At 51.9% G+C, this 20,627-nt stretch overlaps 8 protein-coding genes across 8 annotated transcripts; 4 read left to right on the forward strand and 4 right to left on the reverse strand.

Moving 5' to 3' along the window:
- Positions 1 to 529: 529 nt before the first annotated feature.
- Positions 530 to 3,396, forward strand: facB (C6 transcription factor FacB/Cat8; the record flags this gene model as incomplete). Its single annotated transcript, XM_067617522.1, has 5 exons — positions 530 to 1,013; positions 1,129 to 1,439; positions 1,496 to 1,776; positions 1,834 to 2,191; positions 2,248 to 3,396. The coding sequence occupies 5 exons, from the start codon at positions 530 to 532 to the stop codon at positions 3,394 to 3,396; spliced, it is 2,583 nt and encodes an 860-aa protein (XP_067480809.1).
- A 2,634-nt stretch (positions 3,397 to 6,030) lies between these two features.
- tktA (transketolase tktA) lies at positions 6,031 to 8,642 on the forward strand (the record flags this gene model as incomplete). The annotated part of the gene is made up of 6 exons (XM_067620758.1): positions 6,031 to 6,084; positions 6,380 to 6,522; positions 6,588 to 6,672; positions 6,738 to 7,032; positions 7,100 to 8,463; positions 8,529 to 8,642. 6 exons carry the CDS (start codon positions 6,031 to 6,033, stop codon positions 8,640 to 8,642), a joined length of 2,055 nt encoding a protein of 684 aa, XP_067480810.1.
- A 566-nt stretch (positions 8,643 to 9,208) lies between these two features.
- Positions 9,209 to 10,705, reverse strand: ASPBRDRAFT_194500 (spermidine synthase; the record flags this gene model as incomplete). The annotated part of the gene is made up of 5 exons (XM_067620759.1): positions 9,209 to 9,489; positions 9,717 to 9,957; positions 10,024 to 10,171; positions 10,243 to 10,423; positions 10,675 to 10,705. The coding sequence occupies 5 exons, from the start codon at positions 10,703 to 10,705 to the stop codon at positions 9,209 to 9,211; spliced, it is 882 nt and encodes a 293-aa protein (XP_067480811.1).
- ASPBRDRAFT_41251 (uncharacterized protein) lies at positions 10,681 to 10,930 on the forward strand. Its single transcript, XM_067624526.1, has one exon. It carries the CDS (start codon positions 10,695 to 10,697, stop codon positions 10,914 to 10,916), a length of 222 nt encoding a protein of 73 aa, XP_067480812.1. The 5' UTR covers positions 10,681 to 10,694; the 3' UTR covers positions 10,917 to 10,930.
- Positions 10,931 to 11,419: 489 nt separating this feature from the next.
- On the reverse strand, positions 11,420 to 12,539 carry ASPBRDRAFT_41253 (ubiquinol--cytochrome-c reductase subunit 8). The gene has a single exon (XM_067624528.1). The coding sequence runs from the start codon at positions 12,043 to 12,045 to the stop codon at positions 11,770 to 11,772; it is 276 nt and encodes a 91-aa protein (XP_067480813.1). The 5' UTR covers positions 12,046 to 12,539; the 3' UTR covers positions 11,420 to 11,769.
- Positions 12,540 to 12,733: 194 nt separating this feature from the next.
- phb1 (prohibitin subunit PHB1) lies at positions 12,734 to 13,641 on the forward strand (the record flags this gene model as incomplete). Its single annotated transcript, XM_067620760.1, has 2 exons — positions 12,734 to 13,054; positions 13,123 to 13,641. 2 exons carry the CDS (start codon positions 12,734 to 12,736, stop codon positions 13,639 to 13,641), a joined length of 840 nt encoding a protein of 279 aa, XP_067480814.1.
- Positions 13,642 to 13,906: 265 nt separating this feature from the next.
- On the reverse strand, positions 13,907 to 15,548 carry ASPBRDRAFT_41256 (25S rRNA (uracil2843-N3)-methyltransferase). The gene has a single exon (XM_067624529.1). The coding sequence runs from the start codon at positions 15,448 to 15,450 to the stop codon at positions 13,987 to 13,989; it is 1,464 nt and encodes a 487-aa protein (XP_067480815.1). The 5' UTR covers positions 15,451 to 15,548; the 3' UTR covers positions 13,907 to 13,986.
- Positions 15,549 to 16,489: 941 nt separating this feature from the next.
- On the reverse strand, positions 16,490 to 19,213 carry ASPBRDRAFT_28786 (putative cell wall proline rich protein; the record flags this gene model as incomplete). Its single annotated transcript, XM_067622560.1, has 1 exon — positions 16,490 to 19,213. The coding sequence occupies one exon, from the start codon at positions 19,211 to 19,213 to the stop codon at positions 16,490 to 16,492; it is 2,724 nt and encodes a 907-aa protein (XP_067480816.1).
- Positions 19,214 to 20,627: the final 1,414 nt, after the last annotated feature.

Here is a 20,627-nt window from a genome sequence, read left to right on the forward strand (position 1 = left end):
ACGCGGATTGGCTGACATCCCAGCGCATGACCCACATGGGCAGCCCCACCAGCCCCCCTTTTGAGCCGGTTCAGTCCTCAGGCCGCACCGCGGAACATTTGTTACCAAGCCTGATACCTTCGCCGTACTTACATCGAAAAGTTGCTGCTTCTGGTCGCCCTTCTGCCCCGTCGGTCCTCTCCTCCATCCTCACGCCTTACCAAACCCATCGTTCACTTCTACTGGTTTCTTACCGCCACTACCCTCTCTCTCTCTCTTTTCCTACCTTTCTCCTCCTCCCAAATCCTTTAACCCCGCTGGTTTCCTTCGCTCACCTTGTGAACTTCGACACTACTCCCGCATCTCCACTGCTCCTCTTACACGGAGAGTTTCACCTAGGTTCTCCAGACCCTTCTAACTGGTGAACCGAAGGCGTTTGCATCAACTACTACTGAATTCCCTCGAGAGTCCTGTCGAATTTAATCCCCACCAAGTCCGGCGCCAATCCGATCCATCCGTCAAGGCAGATGCGCCACAGCATCCAGCCAACATGCCTGGAATTCTCCCGATGAAAGTGATCAAGGTCGGGAACGGCTCGCAGAGTCGTATCGCCCAGGCCTGTGATCGTTGCAGAAGCAAGAAAATCCGTTGCGACGGCGTCCGTCCCTGTTGTACACAATGCGCCAATGTCGGCTTCGAATGCAAAACTAGCGACAAGCTCAGTCGCCGTGCTTTCCCTCGTGGATATACCGAGTCGCTGGAGGAAAGAGTGCGCGCCTTGGAGTCCGAAGTTAGGGATCTCAAGAATTTGCTGGACGAAAAGGATGAGAAGATCGATGTGCTCTCTCGCATCCACTCTTTCTCCCCTTCCTCGCGTCGGAGACCTAGTGTTGCAGCGCCGTCGCCATCTGCGCCTGCAAGGTCCAACGCCCCCGATGCAGATGAGGGCGTAATTCAAATCCCACAATTGTTGCCGCCTATCGAGTCGACCTCGGCTGATAGTGCAGGAATATCGACTACTCGCGGTTTTGTTGGTATGTTTCACCGTTCCTTTTTCCTCTTATAATGGGGCTCATCCCAAACACAAACTTTAAATCAAAACGAAGCATTTTGAGAGAGGGTCCTGGGCTAACCCTTTTCACTGTTCAGACGTCTTCACGAATAAACTTATAGATCAAAACCGATTACCGTCCAATGTCGCGATCAAGTCTCTGTCCGCTCCCCCGGCCATCTCCCATTCCCGTGTCGACCAGGCCATTCGCACGGCGCCCCGGCTTGTATCCGATCAGCTTATCAACATCTTCTTCCAAGAATGGGCTCCTCTCTATCCAGTTGTTCACCGACCCACTATCCTCAAAGCCTATGAGCAGTACCTCTCAAGCACCGATTCTATGCAGGGCAGCAAGCATGACTTGGCACAACTGAATCTGATTTTTGGCATTGCCGCTCTTGCGTCAATGGTAAGCTCAATCCTAATTTAGCCAAACTAGCTCAGAAACTTATTGGGCTTTCACAGTCGAGAACCAATCAGGACCCCACCTTTTTCGAAGATAATTGGTCGTCGATTCTCGAATCAATCGCAAGCGACATATCTATCGCAACAATGCAATGCTACGTGCTCGCTCAAATGTACTGCATGACGAAGGGCGATTACACAAGCCTCCTACGCTATCGGGGTCTTGCCGTTAGCCTTAGTCAACAGCTTAGACTACATCAGAGTCAGAAACGCTTCTCGCCGAATGCTCTTGTGGCAGAAACTCGTAAGAAGGTTTTCTGGTGCCAATATACTCTCGATCGGTGAGTGGGCCCTCCTACGGCCTTTTCCGAAGCGTATCTCTCCTAACCCATTGCCAGATTCACCGCTGCTTTGACAGGATTGCCTGTCCTACTGCGTGAAGAGGATATCAAGACCGAGTATCCCGAAGATATCGATGATGAAAATGTCACGGAAACGGGCTTCTTGCCCACTCTTCCTGGCGAGTCTACCCGTATCTCGAGTGCGATCGCGCTATTCGCCGGTTCGCGGGTGCTGAACAAGGCCTTGGAAGATATCTATCCATCTGATGGAGGGTATGATATTTCCCTATCGAAGCTGCGCTCGGTTGCAGAGCAACTGGATGAGTGGGTGAAGGGCTTACCCGCTCACCTCCGCCTCGAGTTCACTCAGGACAAGCCTAGCACCAATGTCACCAGTAGCCGGTCACCACTTTTGGTAAGTACTGAAAACCGGTATCTGACTATCATATGTGTTTACTGACTTCTTACTAGTCACTCGTCTACTACTTCATTCGTTCATTGATCCACCGCCCTGCAGTCTGCTTCGGCGAGGAGCACGTCCGATCACCATCTATCCTTACAGTCTCCGACTCAGCCAAGCATATCGTCCAGATCCTTCAATTGCTCGACGAGAGGCGTCTCTGTCTCTCTGTGAGTATCAATCGGAAGGAGCTCGTATTCGCAACAGGACTGGGTCTTCTCTGGCAAAGCATCGGTCTGAAGCGTGACAGCAAACTCGTCAAGGAGAGCCAAAAGTTGCTCACCGCAGTCATCGATCAATTGGAATCCGAGTCGTCTTCTTCTGCCGCGGAATTTAGCGCTTTGGCTAGTGTTTTTGTTTCTTTGAACAATAGCAGGCACATGTCGATTGGCAAGCCACAGGACATGTCGCCGCCTCTGCAGAAACCTCTGAAGTCCCCGAAGAAGCAACTTCAGTCGTGGAAATCGCGCCTGAGTGGAATGACCGGTTCAAATCACCACGAGACGCCAGAATCGCCCTCTCGGAGGGCTACTATCTGCGGAGCGAGTCCTAATGCCACGCAACGTCACATAAGGTCCTCCAGCTGGACTAGCTTACCGCCGGACAACTTCAACGCGCTAAATGTGTCTACGAACAAGACCGTCTACCCCTCCACGTACGATAGCAGCCATGTGCTTTCGAGCTCTGCGCCCTCGGATCCCCCCGGCGGACCCATCACGGTATCCGACTGGGAAGTCGTCCTAAGTGACATGGACCGCGGCTATTCGAACATCTTCACCGGGATCTATGGAGGAAGGGAGTGCGGTGAAGACAGCGGTCCCTTCGCCTCCCTCACTGCTGAGTTCACCCACAAGGGGGATCCCATGGTAGCACCGTTATCCGCGCCACAAGCGGAGCTGCAAGGATTGTCACCCGAGGCATGGTCAGCAAGTAGCAATAGTGATGTGCCACCCAATCAGGATCTACCAGCACAGAGTGTTCTCAGCTACTCTGACGAAGGCAGTGCAGAAGATGGAGTGGCATACAACGACATGCGGCTGTCGCCAGAAGAGCAGGCCAACTTTTTGGGCTCGTTCCGGAATGTGATGATTCCGGCAGTAGAAGACGAAGTCGATGAGTTTGGGCTGATCACCGGCTGGGATCGACGACTAGCTGTCTGAATGCTATCAAGCTTGGAGCGCCAGCATTATTTCATGAACGCAATGAACTTTGGGTGTCGATGGAGTTTCTTTTGTTTTCGGGATTGTAGGAGTGAAGCGGGAGGACAATTATGAGATTTTTTTCTTTTTCTTTTTTTTTTTCCTATCCACCTTGCTGTTTCTTCCCATCTGTTTCATTTGTGATACCTTGGTCGGTGCAGGGAGTCTCGGTTTCCTTTTGGCACCTACTACAACGAGTGTCTGTCGTGGGTCGTGTCATGTCCCTTTGTCACTATAATGTTTGAGTATATAGTATCGTGAATGATGGATCTTCAAGTACGTCTGTTGTAAGTAGTAATCAATCATATTCTTGTGAATCAGGTGATTGCCGTCTCTTGCATTGCTGTTGTTTCCTGCCCCTCCCTTTCCCTTCCTATGGGTCCAAGCTGTAACGATGATGGCAGGCAATGCTTGCTCCCTATCAGAGTATCAGATTGTTGAATCCGACAGGAATCAAATCACATGCACCTGCCAAGAGATAGTATAGCAGTATGGCGATCCCGCACATGATTGTTCGGCAGCAGATAGTAAAGTACTCTCCCGCAAGTCACCATAGAACCATCCATCATCTTCAAAATCACGGTCGCAGCCTCGGGCCAGCCGTCGAAATAGTTAGCCATGATGCATCTGACTACAAGCACCGAGCAGGGCGAGCCTACCACTATTTAGTCAGTACACATGCCTCGCAGCCGAGTCCAAGAATCAATCAGAGGCCGAGTCCCGAGCGCATTCCCCAAGCGGCCCACGGATTGGCCCAACTAGGGAAGCCGTTCGATCTGAGCGGCCATGAACCATGCTAGCTAGTCAACAGCTAGTTAAACTAGCAAGCAAGCTACCTTCGATATCTAGCAGCAGTAACCCGGCAAGAATACAACGTTTCAGTCAGGCTTTACACATACTCTAGCTGCATGAAATGATTTTCTAGTTGCGACAGGGACTGACATGGGCCTATTTACTATGTAGTAATACTGCTATGCCTTCCTTTTACTATACACCTATCTACTTACCTACTAACTTTGTATGGAGAAAGCACATCGGAATTGCAAACCCTCCGAAAAGCAAAGAGAAGGGAAAAATTCTGCTACGATGCGTGACCGATACTTAGTTTAATTGCCGCGCGTTATTGCTTCATAATCAGATCATCTGACTTGGTATACTTAGGAGATATGTGCTCCGAAAGCTAGACTAGATAAGTTCTACATTATTTGTGATTGTTGGTGGTTATTGATGGAGGGGGGGGAACTGGGGCTGGAAACCGGACTCCGTAAAGTGTGGGAAGGAGGGAAATAGGAAAGCGGAGTGAGTGATACTTCCCCGTTGGCGGAGCAGCGTCCTCCGGGACCCAGCGGACAGGAAACACAACGGGGTTGACTAATGGGGCTTTTCTCTCTTGAATAACTGAATAATGCTCGGAAAATTGCTGAGTTGGGAGGAGCCGGTGGTTGATTATTGCTATAGAAACTAGTACTCCGTAGAGCGAAGGGCTATGGCCGCCGGGGGAATATTGTTGTAGCGGTTGAGCATGTTACTATGCTTTTTGAGTTGTAGGGCCAACTCAGAGATCTACGTGCTCGATATGACAGGTCAAAAGAGCTTTGATATTAGACAATTGGCCTGAGAGAACGAAGATAGTATCAATGCACTCTGCGCACCTATGCAATTAAGCATGTCGTAAGTAACTATGTAATGGTCGAGAGAGAGGAGGGGGGAGCTTCCCTGGTGGCGTTTCGGAGGGATACTACGGAGTACTTCCAGGCATTTCTTACTCTCCCTCGTATATCTGACAGCAGACAGAAAAGAGCTTCTTGCTACATATCGTGGAATTACAGTCTATGTAAATGTACTCCGTAGTTTAGACAATAATACCAAATCGTTGTCTATAGCTTGCAAGTACATTCTGTTGAGAGAGCTGGAACAGGTTGCATTGAAATTCCGGAGGGGCCGCCCTGCCTCAGGCAGCGGGGGAGGGGCATTGTGCATAACATCATCATCAGTCAGGAAGTACTAACTATACCACCTTGACAGCTGCCCCCCCGTTCAACATCATTTCGATTATCCTCTAGCTCTAGATCAAGTACAGCTAAGAGGGTCAATCAATCCATTTCCCTGACAATAGCCGACCCAGATAGAAGGTGTAGACAAAATTGCCGTGAACAGGCGAGTGCTCAAGTCTCAACTCCCCTCCGAGCAGCCGGTGAAAGAAGGAGTGCCCCACCACAGACATCATTGCCTCTTTCCCTCCTTCCCTTTCCCCCCCACCCGTTTTGGTCGCTGCTTCCCAATTCCACATCCCACTCCGCCCGCTTGCCTGGCTCGCTTTTCCCCCTTCCACTTGTCATCCTTTCTTCTCTTTTCTCTCTTCTCTCTTCTCTCTTCTTCCTCTTCCTCATTCATCTTCTCCCTTCTTCATCTCGTGGTGGTTCTTCCCCTTTGTGATTGTTTGTTGAATCATCCCAGAAATATAACTAGAAACTTGGTTGGATTTAAATAGTATGGCCCCTCCCCTCATTTCTTATCCCCCCAACAACTTTCCACTGCCCCCCCATTCAACCTCCTCTCTCTAACCGGACACTCTTCTCTTCAGACACAGCAATCATGGGTTACAACGACGTGGACCAATTGGCCATTAACACCATCCGCACTCTCGCGGTATGTTCCTCCTGCTCTATCCTCTTGCTCCCTTAGGTCACTCCCATCCCATCCGATTCCGGTGTGACAGAGAGCTCCTCTAGAGCTCCGGCACCGGAAGGCCTTTTCTTGGTATCACAGGAGTCTTCACAAAACACCTCCCACGCTTGAGGAATAGCTATCTGTAGCTGCACAGAGCACTGCTTTGGCATCTCCTCGGAGCTCACTGTTGTTACCAGTTACGGATTGCGGAGTGATCATCCCGCCATGAAGGGGAAAGTATTCAAGGCAAATTTCCAAACTGACTGTCCTCTAGGTTGATGCCACCTTCAAGGCCAACTCCGGTCACCCCGGTGCCCCCATGGGCATGGCCCCCGTGTCCCACGTCCTCTTCAACAAGTTCATGAGCTTCAACCCCCAAAATCCCGACTGGGCCAACCGTGACCGCTTCGTCCTCTCGTAAGCTTTCAACTTGCCATCTTGACATTCAAACAATCAGTTCACTGACTTGCCCCCTTCTCTAGCAACGGCCACGGCTGCATGCTCCAATATGCTCTCCTTCACCTTTTCGGCTACCAGGTCTCCATGGATGACCTGAAGTCTTTCAGAGTATGTCTCCGCTTCTATCTATTCCAGGGTTTTTAGAGATGTTCTAACCACCAATGCTCGTGTAGCAACTCGACAGCATCACCCCCGGTCACCCCGAGGCTCACGACACTCCCGGTGTTGAGGTCACCACTGGTCCCCTGGGTCAGGGTTTCGCCAACGCCGTTGGTCTGGCTATTGCCGAGCGTCACTCCGCTGCCGTCTTCAACAAGCCCGGCTTCAACCTGTTCAACAACTACACATACTGCTTCTTCGGTGATGGCTGCGCCATGGAGGGTATTGCCAGCGAGGCCGCCTCCATGGCTGGTCACCTGAAGCTCGGTAACCTCATTGCCATCTACGACGACAACGGAATCTCCATCGGTAAGCTTCCCTTCACCGCCCTAATCTCACTATTTCACGGTTATACTAACTAGTGCTTGCCATGCAGACGGTGACACCAAGTGCGCCTTCACTGAGGATGTCATGAAGCGTTTCGAGGCCTACGGCTGGCACACCGAGTACGTCAAGGACGGTGACAACGACCTTGAGGGCATTGAGGCCGCCATCAAGAAGTGCCAGGCTGTCACTGACAAGCCCTCCGTTATCCGTCTCACCACGACCATCGGTTTCGGTTCTAAGCTCCAGGGTACTGGCGGTGTCCACGGTAACCCCCTGAAGGCTGACGACTGTGAGGGTGTCAAGCAGCTCTTCGGCTTCGACCCCAAGCAGACCTTCGTCGTTCCCCAGCAGGTTTACGACCTCTACCACAAGCACGCCGCTGAGGGTGCTGCTAAGGAGCAGGAGTGGAACCAGCTCCTTCAGAAGTACGCTTCTGAGTACCCCAAGGAGCACGCCGAGCTCACCCGTCGTCTCTCCGGCAAGCTTGCCGAGGGCTGGGAGAAGAGTCTGCCCGTCTACAAGCCCACCGACGCTGCTGTGGCTACCCGTAAGCTCTCCGAGGCTGTCCTCGAGAAGATCCACGACGTCGTCCCCGAGCTTCTGTCCGGCTCTGCCGACTTGACTGGCTCCAACAACACCCGCTGGAAGAACGCTGTTGACTTCCAGCCCCCCGAGTACAACATCGGTGACTGGTCCGGCCGCTACCTCCGCTACGGTGTCCGTGAGCACGCCATGGCCGCCGTCATGAACGGTCTTGCCGCCTACGGCACCGTCATCCCCGCTGGTGGTACCTTCCTGAACTTCGTCTCCTACGCCGCCGGTGCGGTCCGTCTGTCGGCCCTCTCCCGTGTCCGCACCATCTACGTTGCCACCCACGACTCCATCGGTCTGGGTGAGGACGGTCCTACCCACCAGCCCATTGAGACTCTGGCTCACTTCCGTGCTCTGCCCAACTGCATGGTCTGGCGCCCTGCTGACGGCAACGAGACCAGCGCTGCCTACTACTCTGCTCTGACCTCCAAGCACACCCCCAGCATCCTGGCCCTCACCCGTCAGAACCTGCCCCAGCTGGAGGCTTCCACCATCGAGAAGGCCCTCAAGGGTGCCTACGTCGCCCTCGAGGCCCCTGACGCTGCCGTCACCCTCATCTCCACTGGTTCCGAGGTCAGCATCTGTATCGAGGCTGCCAGCTACCTCAAGGAGAAGCACGGCATTGCTGCCCGTGTCGTCTCCGTCCCTTGCTTCGAGGTCTTCGATGCCCAGGACAAGGCCTACAAGCTCCAGGTCCTTCCCGACAACATCCCCGTCCTCTCCGTCGAGGCTCTCACCACCATGGGCTGGGAGCGCTACGCTCACGAGCAGTTCGGTCTCAACCGCTTCGGTGCCTCTGGCCCCTACAAGGATGTCTACAAGGTAAGCGACAAACATATGTTTTAACCCCATGCAACCACTGCATATGCTAATTCAATTTACTATAGAAATTCGAGTTCACTCCTGAGGGCATCAGCAAGCGCGCCGTCGCCACCATTGACTTCTACAAGGGTCACACCGTGCGCTCCCCCATCAACCGTGCTTTCCAGCAGATTCTGTAAATGTCTTGCGGTAGCATCGTGATGGCCTGTACTGATTCATGTTTATGAGTATTTGGGACGATGTTGATCCCGGTGGGCGATGATACCCCCTGGGAGAAGTCCTAATTTAACGACTTTTTCTTTTGAAGATAAAAATATATGCAATTTGTTTCATTTCAATCTCTTGGTCTATCATGATTTTTCTATTTTCTTTGGGTAAATTTAGAGGGTAATTGGTCTTGAGATGGGCAGAATACTATCACCAGTTTTGGCTTTCCAGCGGACTTGGCCAAGCTGCACTGGCAGCAACGCCGATCTAGGCACGTACATTTACGGTTTGCTTACGGAATAGTGATATATTGTTCACCTTACGCGAAACGGATATCGGGTAGTATTATTTTCCGTTTACATTGCATCTCACGTATCATCCGTGTGAGGCATCCGAGTGTATTATGATGAGGAAGCAGCAGAAATCTTTTTTGTTATATTCGTCATCGTCAGATCATCATCGATTATCAGCCGCCGTGGGGCCTCGAAAAGGAGGAGGCCACCACCCAAAGTATTAGAACGACAAATTTTCAGATAGTCTAAGCGTCCAGGGCCTTGCGGGCGAAGTTGGGGAGAATGAAGCTGGCACGGTGGATGTCCTGGTTGTAGTAGCGGCAGAGCTTCTCCTCCTCCTCACGGGACCAACTGCGAACGGGCTCCTTGACGTTACGAGTGGCATCCTTGCAGCAGACCATGAAGCCGATCTGGCCGGAGGGGTAGGTGGGGATGGTGGTGTAGGCGTATTCGGCAACGGGGAAGACCTCCTTGCAGGCCTTCTTGAGGTCGGTGATCAGAGACAGGTGCAGCCATTGGTTCTCGGCTGTATGGGTAGAAAACACGAACCCAAACCGATCCCGGATTAGGGGTCGGGTGGTTTGGGGCGTAACAAGGTTAGCTTCATAGTTCGTGACAAGGCAATACAAAGAACACAAATAATATAGAACGTTTGGGGATAGCGAGGGAGAGAGGGGGGGAGAGAAAAGGAGAGAGAGAATAGAGAGGAGGGAGATATAATGGGCAAGAAGGGACTAATGAAAGGCGACGAACAACCTTGTGTGGTGATGACACCTCCCTCGCGGAGCGCATCGCGCAAGAGCTCGAAGTAAGGCTTCTGGAAGAGGCTCTCAGCGGGACCCTCGGGGTCAGAGCTGTCAGTGATGATAACATCAAACTCATTCTGGCGGTCCTTGAGGAACTGGAAACCATCGCCAACGTGGACCTTGACGTTGGGGTGCTGGAAGCCAATGCTCATGCCAGGAAGGTACTTCTTGGAGACACGGATGACAGCCTGAGGAACGATAAGCCACACATTTTCTCACACGGCACAAGCACACGGGGAATTTTCGCTGTTTACCTCGTCGATGTCGCACAGGATGGCCTCCTCGACGGTCTCGTGCTTGACAACCTCACGGAGGACACCACCGTCACCACCACCGATGACCAGGACCTTCTTGGGGTTGGGGTGGGAGTTCATGGCAAGGTGGGTGATCATCTCCTGGTAGCTATGGTCATATAAAGTTAGCGCCAATGGTGTTTTCGGGTATAGATAGCTCGCGGGAGGGTTCGAACATACGAGAACTCATCGCGCTCAGTGCACTGGATGACATTGTCGAGGACGAGGACGGTACCGTAGTCGCTGCTCTCGAAGACCAGAACGTCCTGGTACTTGGACTTCTCGTGGTGGAGAATCTGGTTAACCTTAAGGTTCATGGCCTGGCCGGGCCACATGTTAGACTGCTCGGAGAACCAGCCATCTGCAGGAAGAAAGGAAGGGCCACTGTTAGCGAGGAGGGGGGCAATTCTTGAGGAGGGGTAGCCGGTGAGATGACATCGTCTTGAGAAGAAATTGCGCTCATTGAAGCGTCATAAGCGGGAATTGACCCATTGAGAGAATTTGAAGGGTGGGTTTGAGGATTTGGAAAGGAGAACAGGAGGCGGGGTAAACCGCGAGTCGATTGATGGAGGGGTGGTTGGATGGTGCGGATAAGGAAATGCTACTACATACCCTTGATGGTGGGGTGAGTGATGTCGCTCATGGTGAAGGAGTGGTGGAAAGGACGGAGAAGGCGAGGACGGCAAAGAGACCGAGGACGGAGAGCAGACAGCGAAGATGAAGCTGAAGGAAGAGACGAGAGAAGAGAAGAAGAGGAAAAGAGAGAGGAGGAAGAGGAAGGAGGAGAGAAGGAAAGCGAGAGGAAAGAAGCGACGAGAGACGAACGCATGCGGAGTGGGGGGAAAAGTTCATGAAAACCAGAAACAGAAAAATTGTATGTACGGCCGGTGACCAGTGGTAATTTATCACCGGCGATGGCGGCCAGTTAGGTGGGGTTTTCTCTCTTTTGTCGCCTGATTCGGTAATTTTCTCTTCTGGCCGGTGGGTTTGGCTGGTGTATTGCTGGTATGGCATGGCCTGCCTGTAACTTAATAGTAATAGCATCCACTTCAGCTTTGCCTCGAAAGAATCATGTCTTTTTTTCTTATCTTGAATCCAGAATTGCACGATAATGCCAATGGACAGTAGACACTTGCGTAACTCAATTGGTCAACTCGCACTATGCTCCAACCAATCGTCCGGGCAATTGTGGTCCATCAGGATACGTAGTATCACGGCCAAGGCAATCCATCATTCCCATTTTGTACCACAATCATCCCATTCGGGCATTTGGGCAGCACTCACTCAACATCCCAAAAAGATCCAAAAGGTAATTGAATAGCCAGTTGCCCTGCCCCAGAATGCGTGGGATACTTCACGCGCTGGAAAAGGCTCAAGCAATGGCCGCCGGTGATTGGCAGACTAACACTACGGGTTGGCTTCAAGCGGGTGTGGAATCCCTCCGGCCTATACGATGCCGTCCATTCTTGATTACAGATGCACCCCACGCGCGGTCAAAGTAACCAAAAACATCGCAACATATTCGATTGCTTCTAGTTACTGTACAGTGCAATCACACATCCAGCCCTTCCATATTGCCCAATGCCATCTCCTTCTCCCAAGATTTTCCCAGCTGGCACGTTACATTTACTCCTCACCACCCTCAAGGAGGCGGCCAGGCTTGGAGTTGAGGTACTCGTTCCTACAAGCGAGTCTAGGTGTCAGCTCTCATGCAATCCAGCATGCAATTGCACCGGTGTCAGGCGTATTATAGGCCTGCACGTCTGCAGGCAAGGGGGGGGCATACCTCTCAACGGCCCAGTTCATGATAGCGTAGGCGGCAATGAAGGGAGGAGCGACGTAGAGGACCTGGTGTCTGAATCTGCGGAAAGTGTTGAAGATGGCGGCGTGACCGGCACCGGCAAGAGGGCGCTGGCGGTTAGGAGACATGGAGTAGGTGGTGACGCGCTGGGGGGTAGGGCATCCTAGATGGGGCAGAGACATCCCATGTCAGCAAAGGTTCCGAGATTCAATTGCACATGCTGTCGTTATTGAAGCTGAGATTTGTCGGCAGCGCAGGGGCATGATCGAGTAACAAGCCCGGTAGGCCGATATTGCTGACGGTGGAAGGCTTCGCAGACAGCCAAATCAAGTTGATATTGTAGACATACCCAGATCACCCCACCAGCCCAGGAAGCTAAAAGAATCACAAGTTAGCCATCATAACTAGCCAATAAGCTACAACTCAACAGGAATGAGAGCCATTCGATGTTGGGGGACATGGCTGAATTTCGTCGCAGACGAGGCCGCACGGTACCCTTCCCCCGGAAAAGCTAGGGAGCGGACAAGACGAGGTAATGGGGCAGAAAACTCACACTCCATTCTTAGGATCGAGATGGCCACCCATTGTGAAGAGATGCGACGAGAATCAGCGACGAAAAGCGCGGTGTGGGGAGCGAGAGATGAGGCAGGAGAGGAGAGAGAGAAGTCGTCGTCGGTGACCTTCGGACTAAAACGGACGAAAGTCGAAGTTGGAAGTTCAAACCACCGCCCAGCGCTAATCCGTTTCGGGACAGCATGCGAAAAGCCTCGACATCATCTCCAGCCAAACTCCCGCCCGCCTGATAATTACGGTCGTTTCTCTGTCGCTGCTAAAGTCTCCCCCGTCCCCTTTGCTCATCCATCCATCACCATGGCTTCCTTCTTCCAGCAGGTCTACCGCCTCGCGGTTCCCGTCTCGGTAGGAGCCTACATCTTCAACTCCTCCATTTACGATGTTCGTGGTGGTACCCGCGCTGTCATCTTCGACCGATTGTCCGGAGTGCAGGAGAAGGTCATGAACGAGGGCACACACTTCCTCATCCCTTGGTTGCAGCGAGCTATTATCTACGATGTTCGCACCAAGCCCCGCAACATTTCCACCACCACGGGGAGTAAGGACTTGCAGATGGTCAGCTTGACTCTGCGTGTGCTGCACCGTCCTGAGGTCCCGAAGCTGCCGGCCATCTACCAGGTAAGAAGCGTGTACTTCTTGATCAACCAACTGAGGCCGTCCCCTCTAACCATGGCTCTCCCCAATAGTCCTACGGTATCGACTACGATGAGCGTGTGCTGCCTTCCATCGGAAACGAAGTCCTTAAAGCCATTGTCGCCCAGTTCGATGCCGCCGAGCTGATCACCCAGCGTGAAGCTGTCTCCAACCGCATCCGCACAGACCTCATGAAGAGAGCTTCCCAGTTCAACATCGCCCTCGAGGACGTCTCCATCACCCACATGACTTTCGGAAAGGAATTCACGCGTGCCGTCGAGCAGAAGCAGATCGCCCAGCAGGACGCCGAGCGGGCCCGTTTCATCGTCGAGAGGGCCGAGCAGGAACGTCAGGCCAATGTCATCCGCGCTGAGGGTGAAGCCGAGAGTGCCGATATCATTAGCAAGGCTGTTGCTAAGGCGGGCAGCGGCCTGATTGAGATTCGTCGTATTGATGCCAGCAAGGAGATCGCGACGACGCTCGCCAACAACCCCAACGTCACGTATCTGCCTGGTAACGACGGCAAGGAAGGCGGAAAGAGCACTAGCCTCTTGTTGGGCTTGAGAAACTAGAAGGCGCTGTGGCTTGGTAAATGGAATTACGTGTATTTCTTACTTCTCTTTTCTTTTGTTGTTTTCCTTCAACCGGATGGATCTCAGGCGTGCATGATCTCCGTGGCGAATTAATGTTGTTTGGTCTTCTTCCTTCACCTCTTCCTCTCCTACACACACTATACACACACGCATGCACCTTTACAATCGACCTGTAGCAATATCATACCCATTCCTCTCTCAGAAATGCCTCTACATGTCAGAACTTACAGCACGTTATGAACGTCACGACGTGAATTCCACGATGGTAGGTATCATTGTAAGCCATAGAAGAAAAGCAACCATACTATAACAGAGAAATCAACCCTACTCCCCAACCCTCCGATAAACATGAACCTGAAACCTCATATCCTCCAACCCAGCCCCCTCTCCAACATCATACCTCAACCTCGCCGCATCCCTCCTCCACCACCTCGAATCCTGCGACAGCAACCGTTCCCACTTCCCCTCCGCCACCGACAGCAGCGTATGATCCAACAAGAACTTCATCGGATACTCTCTCTCCCGCACTTCCCCATCACCGCCCTTCCCCAGTTTCAACGTCGAATAACTCCCGGGGCTATCCACCACAAGCAGCACCGTCCCGGGCCGCAACAGATCCGTCATACGTAGCAAGAACCCCGTAGTCTTGGCCATGGATGTCGAGAACAGTTCATTTAAAGTAAACATCAACGTAACCAGAGCAGTAGAGCATCCTTTCGCGCCCTCCCCTGAGAATAATCCCTGCAGTTCCTTCTCCCCCGCGGACAGGACATCTAACTTCTCGAACTGGACATTGAACCCGGGGGTCTTCCTTTCTTCCTCTTCTTCATTGGAGGGTAACAATGGAGCAGGATGCGACTTTGACCCTGTCACCGTTGGGGATCGAATAGCGGTGGATAAGCGCTCAACTACCCTTGACCAGTCTGCGATGTCTACCGCCGTCACAGAGAGGCCGGGGTAGGTGGTGGTAGTAGTAGTAGTAGTAGTAGTAGTAGTAGCAGGAGTGGTAGAAATTGGTTGTTCCTCTGCTCCTTTCCTACCCTCTTCTTCTTCTTCATCTTTGCCATCATCCAAAGATACCTCCTTAATAGCATCCACGATCTGGTCATCGTCATCTCCAGAAGAAGATCGTAGCAGTGCCCGCTGTTCAGCATCAGCCAGAAAATCCCTCCAAGCAGCCGCAAGCGCAACGATCTCAGCGCCCGCACCACCCCCAATGCACACGACATGATTCGTAGCAGCAGTAGCAGTAGCAGCAGAAGCAGCATCCGAAACAGGCCTAACCACCTCCTTCAACAGCGCGCGAAAGATGCCCGCGTACCCCAACGCCCTCGACGAGCTCCACCGCAACGCATAAGCGCGAAGCAAGTCCTCATTTGCATCTGTAAATGCCGAATCAAAGTCCCGATTATACAAATGGGTTTTGATCGTCTGGATCAGACTTTTGATGTCTAGTTGCTGCTGCTGCTGCTGCTGCTCTGCTGAATCAGCAGCGACTTCAGTCGTAGCATCATCGTCATTCTTCTTCTTGTTGTCCTCCCGGTTGTGCAGATAATTGTGCCCATTCGTGAGCAAGGCTGTTTTAAACACATTTAGTAAAAGTTGCTGGAGAGTCAGCGGGACAGTGGTGGAGAGGTTGAGTTGGTCTTGATAGGCGGCGGGTTCGGTTTTGCTGGTGTTCGAGTTGTTGCCTCGGCGTGGTTGTTGTGCTTGCGAAGAGGGTTTCTTCTTACTACTCTCCTTTTTGTTGAGCTTTTTGGACGTGTTGCTGGATCGAGGAGGTACCATCTTTCAAATAGATCGTGAGGGATTTTTGTGATTTATATATCTTACATTGGATGCTAGAATGTATTGACTGGATCAAGTTTTGAATTTGGTAAATTTTCGGGTTCGCATCATTCGGGATGGGCCTGTGGGGCTCCGTAGTTGGATATATATCGTCACTCTACGGAGTACACAGCGCTGTTTACTACTAAGTAGTAACTGAACTGTTGCTGCCAGTCTCCAGCACCTTTGGGGCAATGAGCTAGTACTAGTAGCTTGTGTTTCAATTTGCAAAATGAGCATTACTATAATCTAAATTCAGTCGACCATTGCGTGCTACAGCTGCCGTACTGGCATCATAGATCCATACTACTCCTATACAAGACAAGTTACAAGGGCTCGGATTGGTTACTGAGTAGACGCCATCATAGTGATGACGCAGAGTGTAGATTGAATTGTCTGTGATCAGCTCATACTGTTTGCATGTAGCTCTGCACGCTCAAAGTGGCAAGGATGCTTGCACTTCACGGTTGAATGACATGCACCTCCCTAGGAATTCGAATAAAAAAAAGACCCCAATTTAGATCGCCAACAGAACCAATGAGCCCACGAAAAGAAGTCTCGTAGAAAAAGAATGACATAAAGGTAGATGCCATAATGAATGCAAGAAGGGAAAAAAATAGATAAAAAAGTGAAATCAGAAGAAGTTGAAAAGAGAAAGGCTTAAACAGAAGATGGGCCCTGAAACATTGAATAGCGAACGAAGATGAAGGCATTGTTCACAACTGCAACCGGCCATGAACGAGAGACAAGAAAGAAATAAACAACAAGATAGAGCTTTCATACTCTGACGCTTAACCACATATCGATGAAAAAGAAATTCGTCAGTTACCCCTCAACTCGCAGAAAGGTGAACCGGTCCGAGTAAAGATCAAAAATAAAAAGAAGAAAGGGGAAAAGAAGAGGAAGAGGAAGAAGTCAAAGATCTTGCAAAGACCATGTCGAAGAGAATCATAAGGTTGAGTATGTACAAGGGGCAGACAATGGCCTCATCAGCGATGGCTCAAGAGGGCTGCTGATCCCGAACACCATGTTCATGACAGGACCTGTCTTTATCTTTAGTTCTCCAGAAGTGCATAAGACGGCTAATCCGAAGGCCCTTCTTCTTAGCTCGTTCAGGCTCATCTTCCGGCGGTTTCTCTTCGTAGCTCAGCTTGCTCCGTTCTGCGTGGGGTCCAACAACCAGCTTGGAGAGACTGGCGAGACTGGATCTTTTAGAGCTGTTGGCTTGGCTAGTCCGACGGCGCACAGCGGCAGAAAAAGACGCCGAACGATCAGTGGACAGACGCGGACGAGTGAAGAACGTGCCAGAGATCCGGTTTAAGGTGTTCGTTGTGGTTGACGCACTGCTGGTCAGTGAAGGCACATCCTCAACTGAACCCTGAGGAAGATCCACCGACGGATTGTATGAGAGATTCGAAAAATTACGGTCGGTTGTGGACGATGTCGTAACTGAGCGAGGAACATCGGCGGAAGACAGTGTAAAGTCGGGAGATGGGAAAGAAGAGTTTGGAAGGGAGTTGTTGCCGTGGAGAGACAATGGAGGGATATTAGGGGTCAGTTCCAATGGTGTAGTAGCTCGGTCAGCAGGCATGAATCGAGGCGAGATGTCAGGACTCGGTGGAACAGGCTTGTGCTGCCGCTCCTGTTTGTCCGCCTCTGTCGAGTTTTGCAGCGGAGCAGAGAAAGGGTTACCCGCATTGTGGAACTGAGCGAGCGAGGTCTGCTGTGCGGTGGACGTGTGCTCCTTCTGATTCGGAGTGCTAGTAGCAATGTCCGTGGCATCGTTCGGTTCGTCTTTCTGTATACCGAGACCAGCGTGAGGTAGCTCGCCCGTGTTGATTCCTTGAGCAAGCGGCTGGTGTGTAAGGGTATCAGAGCTGTCTTTGCTATCCTCTGATTGCCTATCTCCATCAACCGTGCCGGATTTGGTCATCTGCGGCCCTGGTTGTTCAACAGATCCCGGCTGAGGCTCACCGGTGGCAGCAAGAAAGGCATCCTCTTCTTCTTCGTACAGAACATCGGGATTCTCTAAAGTTGAGGTGGTGACAAATCGGTTGCCACCGAGAAAGCTGCGATCAAAGGGGGGCATTTCTGGAGCGCTCTCTGCACGACGATGATAGCGCATTTCCGGTCCTATGAATTCACCTCGTCGTCCACCACTGTACATCCGCTTCGTTGCCGCCGAGAAGCCGCTCTCTGCAACACGACTAGACCGCATGTCAGGGGTATTGAAAGGACCCAGAGCTGCGTCCAGATCTATCACTGGGCTGAAGGCATCGTTCTGAGTATTCTGCTCGTAGAAGCTCCTTGGCTTCCAGGAGCTATCCAGGCTAGGCTGTATATCCTCCTCTGGAGGGAGATGACTAGACTCCGGTGTAGCCGGGTTGGTGGGTGTCCTCAAGACGACGATGTTGTCATCATCAAAGTCAACGTCCAAGCCCGAGCCGAAATCGGAATTTGTCCTGGTTAATGCAGGGGGAGAAACAGTAGACTTTGAGACCGACATGTCCTTCTTGGTATGGCGCTTATTTTTACCCCGTATCAAGAGAGCGCCCGCCCAAGACCGCACCTTCTTCTGCCTCTTCTTGGATTTCGATTTCTTCTTGCCTGACGGAGATGCCGAGGATTCGTTTGGCTCGCTGACCGAGGTATTCGAGCTATTGTCTGAGCCACTGGAAGAGGAAGAGGAACGTCGCGATGAGCCCGCAAGGTGCTCGAGAATTCCCGAGGATAAGCTTTTACGGTTACGGGAGTGGCCTGCCGCAGACAATGGCCGTTTCATGGGCGATGCATCGTCCGTTTTGGCGATCTTGCTCGGATCCAGCATGAAGGATGCATCCGCAGTTCGAGGTCTTGGCCTTGACTTTTCAGCCTTGGGTTGTGCGTTGTCGACTGCAGGGGAGAAGCAAGTATAGCCGCTATTTCTAGCGGAAGCGTCGGGTCCAGATGTTGCCGCAGGTTCAATTTCTTTCGACAAAATCTCAGCAGAGTGACGTTCGGGCGTGGGAACGTAGCTAGGAGTACCAGGTCCAGCAGGCTCTGAATGGTCTTCCTCAATGACGATGGTAGGCGATACTGGAGGAGATCGCCGGGTCAGAATGGCTGCAGACTGAGAGACTGGTCTGGGAGGTTCATTGGAAGCATGATTTTCGCGTGTTGTTTCTGCCGGAAAGCATGGAGCACTTCCAATGGAGGGTTTCAAGTCTAGCGCATTCGAGATAGCCGTGAGATCCACGCTGGATATAGCAGCCGAGCGGCGGTGGGCATGACGACGCTTTCCTTGACTACCCGCACCAAACCCGGGCCCTGGGGCGGGGAGTTTGGCGGGTGCTGGCGCTAAATTGTCATCCTTCTTTTCCGTGGCCTCTACAGACCCAGGCGGAATGACCGGATGTTCTCCACCAACGAACTCGCTGCATCGTCGGCGGTGTCCACCCGGCCTATTGGGGGAGAGAGAGGGCATCGATGGTTGTGACGAATGTTGAGCGCCCGGATTGAAAGAGAACGCTGGGAGCGGCAGGGCAGTCTTCGCACCGGTTTCCGAGGACTGAGGTGTCGCTTCGGTAGGATCCCGGGCTGGAAAGACAAAGGGTGGGTTTGGGAGCGGAGCAGACATTCTCAAACTGCGGCGGCTGTGACCCTCAGGAGACAGATCAGCCGAGGAAAGATATGGAGAGAATGCCGGACTGGCTTGAGGCTGTGGAGGTAGGGAAATCGAAGCCATAACGGTATGCTAGGTTGATCAGGAGGCCTGAATGTACCGATTAAACCTTGATGAGATAATGACTTGAATGACGCCGTGATAATTAATGGACACAGTTGATGTGAACTCGACGACGCACGGGGACCTCCAGACCTGTGTGACTTCCCTAGAATGATTGGAAAGCCCGGTGTTGTCTGGAGGCCTTCAGTTCTGCAATGATACCATTGAATCCTCAAACCCAAACTCTCAAGTGTCGCACCGAGAAAAGATGTGAGGTCCCGAGATCCGAGAAATACGAGCCGGAAGAATACAAGTCGAAATATAAGGTTGCAAAAACGGTCTGAAATCCAAGACACAAGAAGCCTCCACAATCGCTTTTGTAACTGATTCAGTGGTCGAGCAACGCTTTAGAAACAAAGGCGAATCGAATGAACGTATCAAAATTGAGGAAGTTAAATTGTCGTGCTTGTTCACGAAGGAGATTGCTGTTGTAAGGAGCGGACGGCCACGGGAACGGGCCAAGGAGGAGAGAGGATGGGCGGAAGGGTCGGGAGAAGAGGGCGAAGTGAAGTAGAATTAAGAGAGTGAAAAGGTTAAGGTGAATAAGAGGGTGTAGTGAAGCAGAGGGGGAGGAAAGAGGAAAGAGGAGAAGGAGGAAGAGGGAGGAGGAGAGACGGGAGGAGGAGGAAGAGAGAGAGGATCAACCTGGAAAAAGGAAAATGAAGTTGAAGGAAGGAGAGGAAAGGCTGAGGTGCAGCAAAAGGCTTGGTGGTGGAGGAGGAGGAGAGGAGACGGCGACGTATGGAGGGCGGCAGGGGATGATTGGCTGGGTGGCCGGAGGGGCCGCGCCCGTACCGTTCAGGTTGGTTTAGTACCAAATGATCCGTACCGCGTATTACCACTTACCAGGGCCATCCGATCGCCCAGCGCTCCAGTCAGCATGCGGAGGCGTGACCACCGACCGATGCGCACCGGTAAAAGTACGGAGGCAGTCAAGAATTCAGGCAAACCTTTTGCTCTTTCGCACTAGCCCACTTGCGAGGCACAACTACTAATTAAAGATGATAGTAAAAGGCTCCATCGTAGCATTAAAATCCATTTATACTAGACTAGACTGACTAGACTAGTCTGGCCAGCGCCTTCATGGGGAAATTGCATGCTTTCAGTTAGTCACGCCTGCGGAGTTCTCGGATGGATGCGTGTCTACTAACTAACTTGCTACTGCGCCTACGTACGTAGTACCCTGTCGATGAAGTCGCAATACTCCGAATCTGCAGGCTTCCTTATTCTTTTTTTTTTCTCGGCTTCGGTACAGAATCCGGACGTTCTAGCGAAGCCAATAGGCTTTACTGTAGAAGAACAATGCGGGTGGCAGATCTAATTCCATCTACACTCCAATGTTCGTCTTGTAGTTCTTCATATAGAAGACGTCATA

Source organism: Aspergillus brasiliensis (assembly GCF_001889945.1).
Source record: "Aspergillus brasiliensis CBS 101740 unplaced genomic scaffold ASPBRscaffold_4, whole genome shotgun sequence".
In the NCBI taxonomy this organism is placed as follows: domain Eukaryota; kingdom Fungi; phylum Ascomycota; class Eurotiomycetes; order Eurotiales; family Aspergillaceae; genus Aspergillus; species Aspergillus brasiliensis.